Source organism: Accipiter gentilis, chromosome 8 (assembly GCF_929443795.1).
Source record: "Accipiter gentilis chromosome 8, bAccGen1.1, whole genome shotgun sequence".
Taxonomy (NCBI): Eukaryota; Metazoa; Chordata; class Aves; order Accipitriformes; family Accipitridae; genus Astur; species Astur gentilis.
The window spans coordinates 6,222,188-6,241,118 of record NC_064887.1 but is presented as its reverse complement, the minus strand read 5'-3'; the positions used below and the strand labels follow the sequence as shown (position 1 = coordinate 6,241,118).

The window sequence follows — 18,931 nt, the reverse complement described above, 5'->3', positions numbered from 1 at the left end:
GGTCACGTATTGCCCAAGTTACAGAATAGAATTGGTCCAAGTGGGACCAATTTACCCAGAAATAAAATAACCACTTAGCTATTCTCTTACACTGCTGCATATTACCTTCTCTTCTATCAGTTATACATGGAAACTACTAAACAGAAGAACACTGAAGTATAAAGATAGAAATAAAGAACAAAGCTAAATATTCCTTCTCACTAAAACAGAATCCAAAACAATTTAAGGTCAAAAGCCACAATCTGAAGCAGCAACTCATCCAAACAGCTACAAAAGACATGCTCAAGCTGCACTAACTCATCGGAGGTGCTCTTTGACCACCATGTGGCTACCCCACATTTCTCTTGCACCCAAAGCCTCTTCTGATTCATATGAAATAAGCTCTCATCACTTCTGAGACTTTTCCACTGCTTTTGAATGCTTTAGTAACTTCAATTCAGTGAAGTTTCTTTATCAGCAGGAGCGACAACACTTTGTATGAGCAGCAACAAATGGGAGCCACCTGTCAGATTATGAGGCTATCCCTGCAGTTAGTAGTATTAGCATCCTTCCACGCTGAACCAGTTTCTTTTGAGGGCAATCAGGATGCTGACAAAACAAAAAGATTGGCAATTTCTTTAGATACGTAGGAAATAAAAATCAATTTTTAAGGTTACAAGATTCATAGAGCTACTTTTATGTTAATCCAAGGTGCTTTTTTTTTTTTTCTTCGTATTATGTATACACCATGATCTGCTTCTTATTTTAAAAAGTTAGCTCTCTTGTCAACCTCTTGGTTAAGGTTCCTTAATGTCACTTTTTAAATACGTAAGTACCACTCTTCTCTGGGTTCACTGACTGCTGTTGTCAGACATAATTCATTTTTGCCAGTTAAATTCCTTTCCAGTTTGCTGTTACTGTAATATTCTAATGCTTATTTTGGATTTTCTTAGAGCGTTTTTGGGGTGGTGGTGGCTATATCAAATGTGTTGAGTTGTTTTCCTTGAGAATTAAAACAGTTTAGAAGGATTAGAAACTAGAAGATGATAGGAACCATCATCAACATAAGGGTCAGTAGGAGACAGGAGCGTTCACCCACTGGCTTACTTGCCTATTAATCCATTTTCAGTTTCAAAGGCAAATTTGATGCGTTCTACTTGTAATGGGTCTTCAATAACCTGTTAGAAAAGAAAAAGATCAACGTAAGTTGTGTGTAATACCTGTATCTATTCTACGGAATGGTTTTAACCACCTCAACGTGAAAACCAAATAAGACTTGTGAAGTTTCATATATCATCAGATTATCAAGACAGCAATTTAAAAAGTAATACAAACTCCAAACTCCAAGGATTAAAAGATCTGTGGGTGTTGAAACTACTGATGCAGTCCTGACTTTTTTCAGTACGCATTGATGCAAAATCTACCCTGTACAAGTCTTTACCCTTCACCTACCAGTATCTCATGGAGTAACTGGAATATGTTTTTCAGTTCATGAGGTGGAGCAGTTTCCAGCTGAGTCTGCACGTAAGAAATACAAAGTTACTTAGACAGTAAAATATGTTGATGACACAAAGAATTACAAAACAACTTTACAGATTTTTGAAAATCTGTTGTTTTAAACAGTAAAAGCCTAAAAAACCCCAAACCCACCAACAACCCTGCCAAATCCAACTGTGCTGATTGTTCTGCAGATCCCAGTGCCATTATAACCCACAACACAGAGTGTGACCAATGCCTGAAAGCAAAAAGCTTATCTTGATTATCTCCCTACCTTGATGAAGTGTAGCACAGTAAAAGAAAAGTGCTCATTACAAAAGCAGCAGTACACCACCATCTCAATGAGAACCGACAGAGATCCAGTTAGCTCTCGTAACGCGTACATCACCTAATGGAAAAGTGCAAACAATTTCAGAAGCAGCTATGCAATTATTTTAAAGTAAGTTTGTAACAGAATGTTAGTCTTTTTCAGGAAGGATACAGCTTTTTCTCCCAGCACCTGCATGGCCCAGTGAGCTGAACCCCTGCCCTCATAGCACTCCATTCAACTCCCGCTGCCCACCTCCAAGGGTCTGGTCAAGTGTGATCCGTTAAGTCAGAGCAATTCAAGTTAGGACCTCCAGCTGACATGGTAACTGACTGCATGGGCACTTGCAAAATGTGTTCAGCTGCATTTGCTAACTTCACAAACTCTCAAACCAGAGCCCTACATTTAGGGATATACTAGAACAAGAAGGGGTCAAGAAGAAACCAAAGCTGCTTTCTTGTTTAGGCTCAGAATAATAACCATATACTCCCCAGATGGCTACTTTTTAATATTCACTGTTTTTCATGTAAGGATACTTCCAAGAAATCACATCAGACCAGCTTTTAGGTTCAAGCAGGGCAGAATTTAGAACAGATACCTCCATTAAGTAGGGTTTTCCTTCAGACAGGAATAACAAGGCTTCCACTTCTTCATGGAGTGTCAAAAGTGGACCTGAAGCGGTGATGCTTAGAGGTGGACGCTGCTTAAAGAGACCAGGAGCTATAATAGCAAATACAAAAACAATCCACTAATAAATTAGTTTGTTCTATACACCTTGAAGACACTGCTGCTCATTTGGCACCATCTAATCTCTAATGACATTCATCTCAACCAGCTTATAGCTTGTATGGTACCACTCCAAACAACAATCTCTTGCACAGCGAAGTGTCATTTACTTTGGTGACAACATAGGCAAACTAACGGCAAGAAGTCAAAGCAATATGTTCATATTTCCTATCAGTACTTTGAGCTTTAGTTTCAGTCCCAATCACTGTTGCACATTCATCATATTCAGAACATTTATCATTCTTATTTTTCTTTATGATTTTTGACTGCCTCTAACTCCAGAAACTTCCTCCTTCAGGAAACTGAGGATGTCAAGTTATTCCTTTATTATCTTTATTTGGATATTTCTGCCTCTTGTAAGAAATATCTAGGAGCGTATTTCATTGCTTGTTATTCAGTAGCTCAGTCTAAATACTCCCTGCTTCAGATTAGCAAAAGGCATAACAAGTCTAAGCAAAATACAGCCTGTTAGGCTGCAAGTCCGTTCCAGCCAACAATGACACAGCTTCATTTGTTCACATGAGGAAAGACCTTTTAGGCATATGCAGGAGGCAGGAAGGCACAATAATGTTAACATCAAGATTCCTCCCCAGCCTGCTGAGTGCCTGTAATACTATCTGTTTGCCACAGCCTCTCAGTACATTTACAGCAAAATAAAAAGTAATAATATGTATGCTAACCATTACTGCCTTAAATTCAAAGTTACTCTATTTTCCTCACTGATATTAAGTTAATTCCAGTCAAAGTAACTGAAATAGAAAGTCACCAAAAGGCAAAACCACAATTCTTACCAACATTTCTTTGTGAGGAGACGTCAGAATGCAAAACAAGTAGTGCTACAGTATTGTGAAGATATCCAAACTCACGTGCTTGTGCTGAACTCCATCTGCGATTCTGCTTGAGCCAAAGGAGAGATGTAATTAACTTTTGATTGGTTGATTTAATCAACTTCTGTTAAGTCAAAACAAAGCAATGTCCTTAACAGTCCACCACCACGTTCTAACACTTCGAAGTTGGTGAAAATTTTGTTATTAGCAAACCCATGATGCTCACTTCTGCCAAAACAGCTATTTCCATGCTAACTACTCATAGGTAGACTAAGACTTGCATGAAGTTTATAGAATAATCCAAGGATTAGTCTATCCTGCCACAGTAAAAGTATTTATCCTTAATTTAAGCATCACAAAAAACATGGGGATGGACAAACTACAGCATAACACATGCTACTTAAACTTTACCTGATTACTTTGCCGGTTGGGGCCAAGGAGAAAGTTGATCATGTGCCTCAAAGCAGAGTGTCTGAGAAGAAGACTGCTAGCCCTTATACCCTGCTGGTTAGACAACAACAAAAAGTTACATTCCTGTGCAGGTAAAGAATTAGTGCTCTAGGGAACAAAAGTAAAATGCATAGGCTAAAAACTGCATTTTCCACTCTAAAAAAAAAGAAAAAAAAATAATCACACACATCAATAGGGTACACCTCCAAAATGCTGTCTCATTATATAAAGCACATTATATAAACCAGATCAGAATCAGCATATGCAAAATAGAGGTCATGAAAAAAAATAAAAACAAAGAAGAAAAAAGAATAGGCGAATAGAGATAAAACATACCAGGGTGAACAGTCCGGTCCAGTCAGTTATTCTGCTTCTTAGAGGACAAAAATCCTGAACACTGGATTTTCTTTTTTTTTATTTTTATATTTATTTTTCTTTTTTAAGAACAGCCAAGAGCAACCCCCCAAAAACAGAAACACAAAACGGAAATGACATCTTCAATTGGTATACTTTGCTGGTATATTTCTGTGTGATTTTATCCTAATCCAGTGTTCACAGCCATTTACTTAAAAAAAAAAACCCAAAACCAAACCAAATCAAAACCCAACAACAAAAAAACCCAAACCCAACCCCCCCCAAAACCCCAAGTACTCTAATAAAAGTTCTGGAAGAGTTTCACTGTACTGCTTAAACTTTCTATGAATATGGTTGACTAGCTGCTTTCTATTGTCCTTTAAAATTAAAATGGCATGAAAAAACAATGGTTTCTTACCTTCTGTACAAAGTTATTGAATAGCAAAAAGTACTGAGCACAGTTTTTACAGTTTTCAGGTACATCTTTATCCAGCAGAGCAAGTAGCACCTCCAATAATTGATGTAGACTTTTTAACTGTGAAAAAAATATTAATTTGAATGTAAAGAGTTGTCTACTGCTTAAAAAAAAAGTGTTTCACATATCAGTTAAGGTATGGTTAACAAAATCATGTGTGCTCAGATGTGATGAATATCAATAGCCAACAATAGCATTGCAGCCTTTCCATTTTTAACTCTTCTGAATGAATGCTGCATATATTAAACAGGAAAGTAATGAAAGCATTGGCATGTAGGTAACTTGATCCAAGAGGTGGAACTCGGCAGTTACATAAGTTTGCAATATTTTTAGAGCAATTCAAATTACTACTCATACTGATGTTCCAGTCATTACAGTAATGCAAAACAAACTAGATTAGAAGTGAACTGTCACTCAAGGTCTCATGTTAGCATACTATCACCCTTGTCTATATAAAAAGCAATGTTAGTGTTTAGTTTGCATGAAAGCACACTAAGGGTATACACACTGGTATATAATGTATTACATCTCAGTTAAACACCAACAGCCAAGAGGAAGTAACCAAAAATTATCAAACTACATTGTAAATGTTCATCTCTTTACTACTGTGTTCAGCTTGTAGGACCTCATAGCAATCTTTCCTTAAAGCTCTAAATATGACAAATTTTTTTAACAGAAGCCTATGCAACAGTAGTGCCTTCCATCCATGACCATGGATGAAAAACAACAGATGCCAGAAACTGGATAGAAAAAACATTCTATCGCATCAAATATTAAAATTTCATGTAAAAAAAAAATTTACTTCAGACTAAACAAGACTTGGACATTTAGAACTGTCCAAGCCCCCACTGACAACCTACAGGAACATGCCAGATCACAGGTAACACTTCCATTTGAGTTCTCTTAATACAAATGATTTGGTTTAGGTATCCCAAGGGAAATAGGTAAATCTCAAACATTCTACAAATAACTCCTTTTCACAAATCTCCTGCTGGGTTTTCCTTGAATATTAAGATCAGCAAAATATAACAAAGCTGCACTTCCCAAACTTACTTGCCAAGATTTTCCAATAGAAAATTAAACCTTTAACAATAACCATACTTATGTCTCTCTCTGGAACAAGATAACTCAGTTACTACTGCTACAGGCTTCTGACTGAGTGAGGAAGGAGAATCAGTTAAAAATTAAGCTGATTTCTGGAATCAGAAAGAGATAATAAATCTTAGGAAAACACTCTTTCCAAACTGTTAAAAGAATATGTGATACCAGTTTATAAGACAAGCTGAAATCATACAGAATTGTTTGTAAGTAATACTTTGAACTTAAATTCTGAGAATTACAGCAGCATGTTACCTCCTAGGGTAGGAACAGACAAGCATTAACTTATTCAAGAAATGAAGAGCTACAAGCATGATCAAGATAAGAGCCCTTCACCTTGTCATTTACAAATCACGCAGCATTGTCTGCAAACACAGCAAGAACCACTAGGTAGAGACAACCAACAGGATCATTGGTGATGAGGTGACACTAACCTTCTCCTGATAAAGCAAGGCACTGTCAAGGGTTTTTTCAAGAATAGTGGCTACAGCAACTCGCACCTCTCTTACACTGCATTCCAGGAGGAAAGTCCTGGAAGATAAAAGGTGAAGCTGCAAAGAGAACTGGAATCAACGTGTACACACGGTTACTATGATTAAGCGTGGTGTTTTATTATTTTCAAAAGGGTAACTGTCCAGACACTTCCTGTCTTGTATTTCTGTGGATAAGCTTTTAACTTATTTTTTTGCACTCCTGCTTGTCACTAGTAAGGCCTATAATATTTTATATTATTAATTCAAGTAACAAAAAAAGCTAAAACTAAAAGCTATCATAGGATCCTGTCTTTCAATGCAACTTCAAAGATAAAATTTTCTTTACATTGACACACCTAAGTGTGTCAGATCTCCAATAATTTGTCTTAGGTGTTTTCAAAATACCTATTAGCTGATCTTGAGCTTGGCAGGAAAAATTCTTTCCAGTTTATCTGTGATCTTTGACAGCTAAGTATTTAACTTAGCTTACCCCAAACACTTCCACCATGTTCTCCTTTCCCACCACTTGCAGAAGTGAATAGACATGAAGTTAAACACATTCCAAGGCACTCCACTGAATTAAACAACTGCATCCTCCTCATTGTACACTGCACTATTTTATTAGATTTTCAGAATTACTCAGAAAGCTGCACAATCAGAGAAAATACTAAAATTAAAAACCTAAGTGATTATCTAGAGTGTCTGTTTAAAGAATGTGTACAGCCAACTCTTTGGGAATAAATCAGTACAGGCCAGATCACGTTATTAGGAAGCTTTATCCATACATGAGACACAAAACACCTAGGACAGAATTCCCAGTACTTACTTTACAAGCTCCCGGCCCTCTGGCCCAACAAAATATTCAACCAGCCACTGACAAGCATCAATGCTTTTGGAGAGCAGTGCATCTATGGTGGCAATCCATTCTTCTGTATCAGCCCTTTAACAAAACAGGAACAACTGTCAGTAATGAAAGAAAAAACACCTCCAAAACCTAAGCCATGTTTCTTGTTTGCCAAATAGAAAGAATTTTTACTTTAATTGAACCTTTAGATGGCTTAAGACAAAAACACTTAGAGAAGTATTTGGGAACATCTTGCTGCCTTTAAATCTATTAAAGCCTTTCCATGCCCAATCCACTACCACCAAAACAACAGACAGCTGGGAGAGGCAGCAAACCGCCAGGTTATACATGACCCTCCTTCCTCTCTCACATTTCTTTAAGATGGGATTCCAATGCAAAGCAGAAATGTATTGCTACTCCTGTGAATGTCTATAATACCCACAGTATTTCAAGGAGCTGTAGGTATGACAAGCACAAAAACCTCAGAATATGTTGTTAAAGTACCCAGAACAAGGCCTTACCTGAGTTTCTTCTTGGTTCGGAGATAGGTTTGGAAGAGGAATTGGACTGCCAGCTGTAAGCTCACCTTTGCCATGCATGGATAATAAGGATGCTTCACCTTGGTCTGAAAGAAATGTCAAATTTACTTCAGAGCAGAAGTATGCATACAGCATATATGCTGTCTCTTAAACACATCAACATGTTCTATTCGAGGAATTTACTTCATTTGGAAAAAAATAAACCAAAGCATTTTTCTGTGCAAAAGACAGTCTCCAGTGTTGACTACGCTAATTAACAAATACGCTAAAATAGGAACAAACTTGCTCTAAGGCCCACTAGATCTGTGGATTTGATAAATTTAATAAATGCTGGTTTGTTTATTACTCCCTTTAGAAAAACCTAATTAGCGAACTGTATTTCCAATGAGTCTATCAGCTTCGAGGTGACTAACACCAACTTTTGGATCTTCCATATAGAGAGGAATTTGTCCCCCTAGAGCTCCGTTTGTATAATTAACAAAAGGTGTGTGTTATTTCATAAATTTTACTATGGCATAATGATGTTTCTCCCACTGCTAGAACAGGAGGCTGGAGTCTGCTTTGAGACAGATGTTATCAGTGTGAAAAATTATTGGAAACAATGAATTGCTCAGCTGGAAAAGCATAATCATGTCAACCCTTCTCTTCCAGTTTTCCTGCTTCTGATCCAAATAGCTTCTGTGGCCATTTCTACACAACATATTCTGAATACTCCAAGATTAAAATCTAGGTACTTACAGCATTCAGTGAAGCTAATGACAGAACAAAACTGAAGTAGTCACTACTGTATACATCTCTGTTCTTCATAAATTTCAAGTTTTCATCTCTCACCATCTGTAAAAGGCGGCAAAGAAAATTAAAACACTGCCAAAGTACATTTCTCTATCTGAAACTGCACCTTTTATGTAAATATGCATGGTGGTTAAAAACCAGTTTCAGACCTATTCTGTTCATACTCTGAATCACTACTTCAGCAGAGAGGAAAATATATATAGGAGACTTAGAAGACGTGTATAAAACCAGTGATTTTCTTTGAAGGATATTACAAAACACAAGACAACAGATGAGGGACTTAATCATTTGGCCATTAAGGGAAAAGAAAAAGGAAAACGTTGCTGACAAGTTCTGTTTTTTGCTTACTTTTAATAAAAAAGACAAGAGAACAGCCTTCAAACCTGAAAGGCTTGCTTAGCAAATTTACATGCACAGAGGAAGGAGCCATAGTATAATTACAAGCTGCAGCCACAGTAATGTAGTTAAATGTCAAGCCCCTCTTTTTTTTAAATGAGATTTTGCTGAAAGACTTCCAATAAATTTGAGCCAAGTTCTGCTTCTTGTAATAACGTGACCCTGGATACAAGAATGCCTAAAGTGACTATTAATGCCCTGACACAACCCAAGTGGAGGGCCATACATAGCCTGCATAATTAATTCTTACTGTGTATGTAATGTAGGCTCTCTTGCACATGTGCAGATCAGCAGGATGGTGGGTGTTCAGAAGGTCAAATATATGCAAGATTGTACCCTCTCCTGTATGGACCAGAGCTGCAGGCCTGCAGACTGAGACCTTCCTCTTACTGGTTCTACCATCCTCTCACTGCGCTGCCTATGCCATCACACCTCCATTTTCAGTCCTGACTTGCAAAGTTGCTTTCAACATCCGTGTTTTCCCCTTTGAGATCATATTCAGTATTAAATAAGCTAACAGACATGAACAGAATGAAAGCTGGTTTTGGTTTCTCTTGGATGTCTTCCCCTTTCTACATTCTTGTGAACTTGAGAACTCAAGGATGACTGTAATTTGCCATTGTCTCCATTACTCCTCAAGTGTACTTCAAATGAAGCATCTTCTCTGCTCTTACCTCTCCCTGCTTGCACGCTGACTACTGCCATATCATTCTGCTGCCAGAACGATGGGTCAATTTTGTGGGAGGGGACAGCAAAACTTAAAATAATGTACCACTGAACAGCTTGCTAATAATTTTATGTCAGAATTCAGAATTATTTTCTAGCTTTGCTTTCAAGAAGGGAATTACTTCAAGGCCACCTTCAAAGTTACTGTGTTCCTCTTACTACGTGCTTACATTTTGTATGAGTAGGATTTAGTTGCCACTTTCAGAGTGCTCTACCTGATATATCCGCACTGGCATTTTCTCTACAAAAAGTCCCTTTTTTTCTCCTTTTCGAACCAGCTTAGTCAAGATGGAGAGGCGGTCACTGTTGGGCCTGTGGGGTCGAGGTGATGACTGGGGTGAAATTTCTGGTGAAGATGGAGCAGATCTGAAATATATGCAAGCTCAAGGTGAATAATGAAATCCTATGACAAATCTACAGTTCAAGTTTAAAAATACCAGTACAGTCAGTATAACCTTAAGGCAAATATAGATGACAGTCTAAATACTTCTTGAGGCTGTCAATCAGCTTGAACTTCTTACTGTGATAGTGACAGCAGCATGACAGACAAAGTTATAAAAGCAAGAAAAGAATATTCATGAAGCAGCTTACAAAACAAAACAACACAACAGAAGGGTCAGTATACTCCTTTGTTGAACAGAAATTATTAATTTCTTAGTTCTGGAGATAAAGTCTAGATATCAACATAAGAGAAACCTTTACAGACACAAGAGGAACTTACAATGAGAGGTCCTCAGCTTCTTGACGCACAACACTCACTCGACTTTTCTTTGGTAAGACTGGAGAGTTCTGATCAGACACTCTCTGATAAAACAGCATATAGGCATTCCAGTAGCGCCGACGCACGTCAGGGTAAGGGTTAGCTGATGGGAGAAAGGGCATTTAATGAAGGCCTTTGAAAGTTTAGTACCTTTTTCATTCCTACAGGGGAAGTGAAACTGGGTGTGCAAGTGATATATGCTGTGGCAGTATGAAGTAATTTGTCAGATGAAAACATCAGTCTATGTTAGTGAATAATGAAAACCTAAATTCTAAAATATTTTTGCAAAAAGCATATGTATTTTAAAAAGATAATTGTCAGAATTAGGAAATAAGTGAATATTGGTGGATATGCATTTGGAATTAATTCCTTAAGCATTGAAAAGTTTAACTATATGATGCCACACCATGTTATATGCACAGACATTTTCACTAGCCTAAAATAAGGCCTGTTTTATGTTTGGGTTTTTTTGTGGTTTTGGTTTTTGTTTGGTTTTTTTTTTTTTTTTTTTTTTTTTAAACTATTTTAACAAGGCACCATTTTACTTTTGAATCTCCTCTGCTACCAAGTCTACAAAGTGCTGAACAACAGTGAATACGGTTCATTTAATATTAGGCTGTACACAAGCTGTCATGTCCTTCAGTAAACAGAAGATTATAGGGGAAAAAAAACCTGCTTCAGATGGATTATTAGACCAAGTAACACAAGTATAGTGGACTGAGCTCTGCCTCTACCAAGAACCAGTATGAAATATAAAGCTACTGTAAATCACTCTGTACTTCTACTTACATTGATCATAGACTTTAGGTCTATACTCTCCACCAAAACATTCATATTCCAAGGTTTCATCAGTTAAATCAAATTCTTCAACAACGGTGTCATTAAATTTATACCACTTTCCTTTTCCACATCCCCTGTGATCAAAACAGAATAGAAACACAACAGAAACAAAGTTACTTGATTGTCTAGTAAAAAACCAGACCACCCCAAATACTCTAGAAATGACAACCCTGAACTCACATTTGATTTGGCAGTAAATAGAAAGCTTAGTTCAATCAATGTCAAAGTTACTTTTAAAAAAAAATAAGCTTGATTAAAAATGAGAAGCACACCACTTGCAACTAAGTGTCATAGGAAGCCCTCAAACTGCAATACAAGGTACATAAGAATCACTGAGACCTTTATAATACGGTGTCCCATATTACCGTGTTATTGTCTTAACACTCACAACATTGGGTGTTAAGAATGGGAAGAGTGCTTCCAATAGAGCCCTGAATGGCTCACTATACCTTCCCAAAACAAGTAGTCTTTAGACTGCTCTCAAACCCTCCACACACATCTTCTTGGCCGTTACCTCCTGTCCTTTATAAAGGAGTAGTAGTGCCCTGCGTGTGCCTGGCCACTGTGAACAATCACACCAACAAGCTCATAGTTTTCTGTAGGGGCAACTTTCTTCCTTGGGGAGCCTCCGCCTCCCTGATCTGTGTTTCTACCATTGTCCCCCACTTCCGAAGACGAGTCCTGGCGAGCCATCCCTGACACAGTGTAAGGTTCCATGTTCAGCATCCAGGGAAACTGTTTGAAGAGATATTTCAGATTAACTGAGAGATTATATTGTGCACGTGCTTAGTGTAATTTTATGAGAATTGTATTAATACTTCCCACATTGGGAACACCAAAGGAAAACATGGTACTTCAACTTTTTATCCTTCTGACACAGAAGTTAAATAAAATGTCTTTATGGAGGTTTTGCTCTTGCTGTCTGAAAGGACCCCAAGAATGTTGCAGACAAGGAAAGCTCTAAGGAAAAATACTTATTTTCTGTAGCATGATCATGTTGTAAGTGTACCATGCACTCAAAATCCCTGTATCAAAACGTGGGGAAAAGCAGGAAGAATGGAAGTCCACTCCCTGAGGCAGCAGGGACACACACACACACAGAAAAGTTTTCTTACCCTTATTTGTTCATCATATTTAATAGAACGTCCACTCTCCCAGTCAAAGCCAAATCTCATCAGGTGAATCACCAACAGGCTAGGTAAGACCTTAATGCATGTGCGCTTCACTGTAGTTCTCTTAAAAAGAAAAAAAGAATATCACCTCTATCTATATACATCAAGCATTCTGTAGTATTCTTATATAGATGCACAATTCCATCTGTCTTGAACTGATGTACAATACAGCCACAGAAAGCAGGATGACCATAAGATGACTATAGTACATACAGATAGGGTACTATTACAGGTATTACAGTTTGTGCAGTGGGCTGGTATGTTACAGAACATTTTACCGTCCTGCCATCTCTCTAAATGTTCAGTCTACAATACAAGTTACAGGGAATGAAGAACGCTATCTGCATGGGTTTGTGGATTTAACCTTTTGATTACGTCTTCAACGTAGTAAGCAGTATCTAAGCATGGCTTCTATGACCTTGTAATGCTTAAGAAAACATCAAGCTACAGCTGAATCTTCTTTCACATACATTAAGAACCAATACCTTTTCTTTGCACTTTTCACAGTAGTATGCATTGCTTCCTTCCAGAACTTCTCCTCTAACAAACTGATCCAATGATATTTCCAGACTTTGACATGAAGTCACACCTAGGTTGAGAGCCATGAAGGCTTCCTCGCGCTCATACCTAAATTCAAGAAGAAAAATAGTCAAGACATTGACAGAGTAGAACCTATCAGCTTGCATTAACAAGACACCTGCTTAGGAAAGAATATTGCCTTTGCCCCATAGCTATCAACAGCTGTGATGCTCACAAAGGCATATATGTCTACCTTCTTGTGCTATTTTGACCTACATATTTTAACAGTTACGGGAACACGTAACTTGGTAACTAATGCACTAAATCTAATGTTACCTGTGAGGACAGTCCTTGCAGATCTTCTGATCAGAGAAGATTCCTTGAAAAGTATTCTTAAATATTTGGTCTCTTCCTATTTTCTGTTGGAGATGTAAAGTTAGACAACAGTTAGATATGTTGCGGAGTGAAAGACCAATAAAGTAATAGGAATTTTAAACTTCTCTCTACTATGTAGATTATAAAATAAGCCAAATGGCTCTCTGCCTTCTTTTCTGAAGAACAAAGGAGAAAGACAGAAAAGGTACCAAGGAGGTGCATATAAACAAGGAAAGAAATCCCCGAGGTTTTTACCTTGAGGTATTCATCCATTTGATCTATAAGACTGGTGAAGAACTCATAAGCATCCTGTTGCTCTCTAACATAAAGTTCCTTATTCCACATCTTGAAAATCTATATAAAGTATAAATATATATAAAAAGGTGATTGTTCCATATACATATCACTAAAGAAAGTGACTTTTTTGAAGAAATCTGTTATTTTTACATATTTTGACTTTTTGAAGTAGAACTTACTTTATCTCCAGAAATTCTGCAATGAGAAGAGGCTGAATAAACGATCACTTGTTAAGTAGGAAAGCTATATATTCTAAACAAAAAGACTTAATACCTTCCAAAAGTTCTCAGGTACATAATACTGTAGCTTGCTTTCCATCAAATGACCAAAAAGAGATTGAACTTGATAGAACACATTGTCATCTGGATTGTCTGTATCATCATCAATGGAAAGCAAGGCCTGGAAGGAAACAAATAACTTTAATAAATTGGTTCTTGGCAAAATTATTACTGTAAGTTGCCATAACACACAGCACGACAACTTACAGTTCATATATTTATTGTGTGTATATATTTATGCGCACACACACATACGTACACAGTTTTATTAGTTATTTATTTTTTAAACAATTCATTTACAAATGGTGCTAAGATGAACTTGCAGCTCAGGTGACAGTAATTCCAAAAAGAGGACTTTACTGGATGTTGAACCAATTACCTCTGGGAGACCAGGCTGCATATATAGCTGCTGGAAGACGGCATTCATGTAACAAGTAGCACCACCATTCTTCAGTCCCACAAATCCTGAAATGGAGCGACTATCCACTGGTGGAAGATACTAGAATGACAGACATTTTTTGACCCAGTAAGTTATAAAAAGCATGAGACTCCAGCAGCATACTATAGCTTTTATAATCACCGTTATATGAGCTGTTAAGAGCAATTTAATGGAAAACCAGGAATATAAATTCTAAAAGATCACAAGAGTGCTGTATTTGGTCATTTAGATACTTAACACTTTGCACAAAACTGTTAAAAATGGCCTAAAATGTATCTAAATAAAATTGGTGATATTTAGGAAATACTTCTTTCTTATCCAGATAATAACTGACAAAGAATCACTGGAGTATTGCTTCTGAGGAAAATCAAATGGGTCTGCATTTAGTCTTATCTGGTTTTTGTCACTTTAAATTGAAGACCATGGAAATTTCATGAATGGAGCAGTTAAGTAGATCATACACAGTACTCCAAACCACACTAATACAAATAAAAAAAGGCTTCTTGCTTACATCGAACTCCTTGGTAAGTGCAGGGTCACACTGGTGATGCATAGAAAGCAGCTCTTTTGTAATAAGCTGGAGATTGGAAGGTGAGCTGTCAGCCAGCATTACTAACACTTCATAAGCAGCTAATCGGCTATCTGCTGTACTGCACCTAAAAAGAAAACCACATTTGAAATCTATTTTGTAGATGACTTAATTATTTCTAACTCCAGAAAGCCACATTACTCAGAACAAGTGACAATTAATGTTCAAAAGGAACACTTTAAATGATAAAACTCTCCTGAGAGACTGCACAGTGCTATTTTTTTTTCTTTCTTGGGGAAGGGAAATGGGGAAGAATTGAATCGTAAGAGCAGCACCAGGAATACTCCTTTAAATAAGCCTCCCTTACTGACACGGAGTCACCTACTTTCAGTAGCAATGAAAAGTAGGTACCCTAAAAAGACGACACAGAATTGGTTGTGCATCTGAGGACAGACGGACAGATGCTCTCCATCACTGTAACACTGATAGAGACATAATGACTTATTTACAGGGAGTCAAGCTTTGAAAGAGCTAGACCAGATAACTTACTTGCTACAAGAGATGACCTTAGACCTAAGTTGCACTATATCAGTACAAAACACTTCTACTTAGCTCTTTTCAGTGGGTCATCAAACATACTAGCCCCTTCTTCTAAAGGCCAAAGAAAAGGCTTTACTTAGTTTAAACAAACAAAAGAGCACGCTTCAGATGAACAGCAATGGAGCAAAGCTGGAGCAAAACACTAAGGTGTAGCAAGTCCCATTCAGTTCAGAGGTTGCTAAATGTTCCACTAGAACCTTCTTTAGGGTTTGTGGAAAGGCAGTGTTGATGTGCCCAATCCCACTCTAACACCAATTAGTCAGCAATCCACCTGCACCAGCACAAAACTCCACATGTACTCATTTGCCCACCCCTTCAGTTACTGTGTGGCAGTAATAGAAGGCAGGCATGACAGGAAGAGAAAGCCCTCTTTTTCCCCCATTTGATATATTCTGGGCTATTATCACCTATCTTAGGTGCAAGGAGACTTGCTCAGCATTAGCTTTTTACAAAACATATTTGTTTTGAACAGAAAATAGTGGAACTTTTGAGATTCTCATTTACAAGGGGCTTGGAAAGTTAAATTCCTGTTCATGTTCCAATTTAGCCACCTTCCCAGGCGAAGATGAGCTACAGGAGTGCTCTTTGGACTCATGAAATCAGTTGTGCTTGCAGTTCGTCACTGACCTAACAAATAAAGCACAGACTTTGGAAGTACAGAAAAGCAAAGATTTTGGGTCACGCAAAATCTTACAAAAATGCTATCTGGACACTTATGTAGGAGATGCAGAGAACTGGAGAGCTTGGTATTAACTAAATCCTAGTATCTGTAGCCCCAGTGTGACATTTGCATTCATGAGATCTAGGACAAAACCCAACATAAACAAAAAGAAAATGAGTTTTACTTTGGATGAAAGTCTTGCTGACTGATTGCAGCACTGCCTGCTGGAGAATGGCTATTCAGAATAATCCTGGATGCTCGGAAGAGGAAATCATCCAACAATGGCTTTATCAAAGATGAACCTGTAACACAGTAATCCACATCTACTGTTAAATACTTACATCATCACTGCAAATGTCAAAAGGTGTTCCATAGCAGCAAAACTACTTGATAGCACCATATCAACAAAAAACATATCCAAATATTTTATCAAATGTCAAAGGTACGACAAAGGTACTGCCAAAATTACTTATAGCTCTGTATCACTTCTACCAATGTATTATAATGTCTTCACACATATTGTCTACAGATCAAGTCATCTGTTAGTGCTATGCAGAATTCACACTAGTCAAGTCACTTTAGAGTAAAAAGGAATACTTACCAACCATTTCCTTCTCTGCCCCACATAGTGAAAGGAGAGTCTTGATGAGCCTCAAGTGTCCTGCTAACAGGATGTTATCAGCTTCACTAGTCTCACACTCAGCTGTGCGGTTTGGTTCAAAATTGTCTAGCCAGGTGATCTCATCTTCTAACATGGCAGCTGGGCTTATCTTTAGCTGTTCCATTTCTGATGCTGCAAGAGAAAAAAGAAAACCCAGAAAAATTAACAGCTCTATAAACATAGAATATAAATACAAAGAATTTCAGTCTGGTAATGGTCTCGTTTCTTCCACAATGTGTACAAAGTATACCTTCCACAAAGGAACTCAGTTCACTTTCCAAAAGGAGTGAGCTGCCTTGCTGTTACTGAACGCCAAGAACAGTCCATGTCAGGCATTAACACAGGACAGCCAGCACACTGGCAGGTCACATCCAGTTCATGGTGTAGTAACCCCTCCATGAAGGCAATTCTACAGAAGGAAGACATGCTTGGAAGCTGCAATCAGAATGACACGTGTGCCTGTACATACTTACATGTGAGGTCATCCAGTAACTGACATCTCAGGTCAAAATATTCTGTACACTGGGACAAAAGTCTGAAACAAGTACAAATAGAAGAAAGGTTTAATTTAAAATTTAATTTAAAATCAGAAGCTTTTTTCTAAGCAGTTGCCTTTAAGGCCTGTGTGCTCTGTTCATCTAATCCAAAATAGCATAGCTATCTAGTTATGCTTCTGCATGCACACGCTATGGCTTTAAAACAAATTCCTTCCCAACAGCTACTTCTGAATTTTATGAATAACATTTAATCCTGCTTTCTGCCTTCACCTCATAATAATTTTAATTATCAGATGACAATAACACAACAACACGTTTTAACTTCTCCATTACTCCTCTATTCAGATTCCTCTAGAAATTGCTGTTTAAAGTTACTGTTAAATTCAACAACCTTTGGCCAGTCAGGGACAAGTTAACAGGACTGACACCTACAGTGTTTACAGGTGTAATGGGCAACATAAGCAACAAGAAATCAGGTGAAGTCATGGGTTCAGACACCACTGAAAAGGTTGGAGCCTTTAGGATGGGTATCTGATCTGGATCTGTGCAATACTATCACTAACAAATAAATTCAATGTTACTGTCGCACATCCCATCGCCTCTGTCTCATGCAGGATTCCAGCCAGGTTGTGACTGCCATGACCACATCCTATAAAGAGCAGGCCTACTTAGCAATTACCACCTCCCAAATGGGAAGTCAAATAAGCTGAACTATAAGAGTTCACAGAGGAAGAGTTGTACCTTGAGAATTCGGTTTTACTTCCCTTCAATTTAAATACTCCCAAAACTATGTGGGGTGTGACAGGGATGTCTGCTTTCGACAGACTTGCAAAAAAATGTGATAGATTGGCTTCCTCAATAAACACGCATCTGACTTACCTCTGGTTGATTCCTCTCATGATGCTGGTTGGTGACCAAAGAGGCAGCTGGGCACCAAGAACAACACTCAGGAGAAACTGGTTTGGCTTTTGAACATCTGGGTGAGCTGATGTGTCTGTCTGACTAAGTGTGTACAACTGGTCACATGCAACACGACGAATCTGAAACAGTGTCACTGTCAAACACTAGCAGTTGCTCAAAGGTTGCAAACAATACACTTCTGTTTTGTTAGAAATCTAACAGAAAAAACAGACATTGAAAAGCTTGTGTAAACCAGACTATGAGCTCTGCACCTGCCAGCCAGGGTTTCTCTATTTATAGGGATTTAGCAATCCACTTTCATCCCTGAGCTAAAAGCTCTGATGCTTTATTAAACACAGATTATAAATTCAGAGAAGGGGGAAAAGATGCAATGAAATGAAAGAAGTGCGACTTGAAAATCCCTAGGTTTCAGAATATCCAGAATAATCTTAAATCAGAAAGAATGAATTTTAGGAGGGTTCTGACATTTGGAAGATTTTTTCAAAAGTTCGGAAGAGTCCATTAAATCTTACCCAAATCTTTTGAGATGAAAGGTACTTAGAACTTTCCCTAAAGTACTAGTTTTACAGAATTTGTCTCACCAAAATGAGAGTATTTTCTTTAGACTAGCCACAGCACAGTCCTGTGCGCCTCATGGATTAAACAAGACTAAAGAATGTAATACTTCAGCATTTTCTATCAACACATCACTAGATACTGGAATTACTAACAATTATACAAAGATTATTCATCCAAATACAAAAAAATGTGGGAATATTTGTAATGAACAATTTTATCTTCAGACCATATTAAATGATCAAAGTGTACACATTTCAGAAATATAATATTTAACAAGTTTT

The 18,931-nt window shown here is 37.7% G+C and overlaps 1 protein-coding gene across 3 annotated transcripts in view; it reads right to left on the bottom strand.

Annotated features, from left to right (window-relative positions):
- Positions 1–18,931, bottom strand: part of USP24 (ubiquitin specific peptidase 24) — a 64,919-nt gene that overhangs the window by 5,365 nt on the left and 40,623 nt on the right. For 2 of the 3 annotated variants that reach the window (XM_049807521.1, XM_049807523.1), the window contains 26 exons: positions 18,051–18,211; positions 17,148–17,209; positions 16,615–16,806; positions 16,198–16,315; positions 14,735–14,879; positions 14,164–14,283; positions 13,780–13,905; positions 13,465–13,563; positions 13,171–13,253; positions 12,801–12,942; positions 12,259–12,378; positions 11,658–11,878; positions 11,093–11,217; positions 10,265–10,406; positions 9,759–9,909; positions 8,368–8,463; positions 7,612–7,715; positions 7,073–7,186; positions 6,208–6,304; positions 4,619–4,735; positions 3,808–3,900; positions 3,361–3,463; positions 2,382–2,503; positions 1,751–1,864; positions 1,432–1,497; positions 1,091–1,157 (listed from right to left, as the gene is read on the bottom strand). In XM_049807521.1, the coding sequence (XP_049663478.1) occupies positions 1,091–1,157; positions 1,432–1,497; positions 1,751–1,864; positions 2,382–2,503; positions 3,361–3,463; positions 3,808–3,900; positions 4,619–4,735; positions 6,208–6,304; positions 7,073–7,186; positions 7,612–7,715; positions 8,368–8,463; positions 9,759–9,909; positions 10,265–10,406; positions 11,093–11,217; positions 11,658–11,878; positions 12,259–12,378; positions 12,801–12,942; positions 13,171–13,253; positions 13,465–13,563; positions 13,780–13,905; positions 14,164–14,283; positions 14,735–14,879; positions 16,198–16,315; positions 16,615–16,806; positions 17,148–17,209; positions 18,051–18,211 (3,100 nt within the window). The remainder of the gene's footprint in view (positions 1–1,090; positions 1,158–1,431; positions 1,498–1,750; positions 1,865–2,381; positions 2,504–3,360; positions 3,464–3,807; positions 3,901–4,618; positions 4,736–6,207; positions 6,305–7,072; positions 7,187–7,611; positions 7,716–8,367; positions 8,464–9,758; positions 9,910–10,264; positions 10,407–11,092; positions 11,218–11,657; positions 11,879–12,258; positions 12,379–12,800; positions 12,943–13,170; positions 13,254–13,464; positions 13,564–13,779; positions 13,906–14,163; positions 14,284–14,734; positions 14,880–16,197; positions 16,316–16,614; positions 16,807–17,147; positions 17,210–18,050; positions 18,212–18,931) is intronic. The other variant, XM_049807522.1, reaches the window with a different exon arrangement.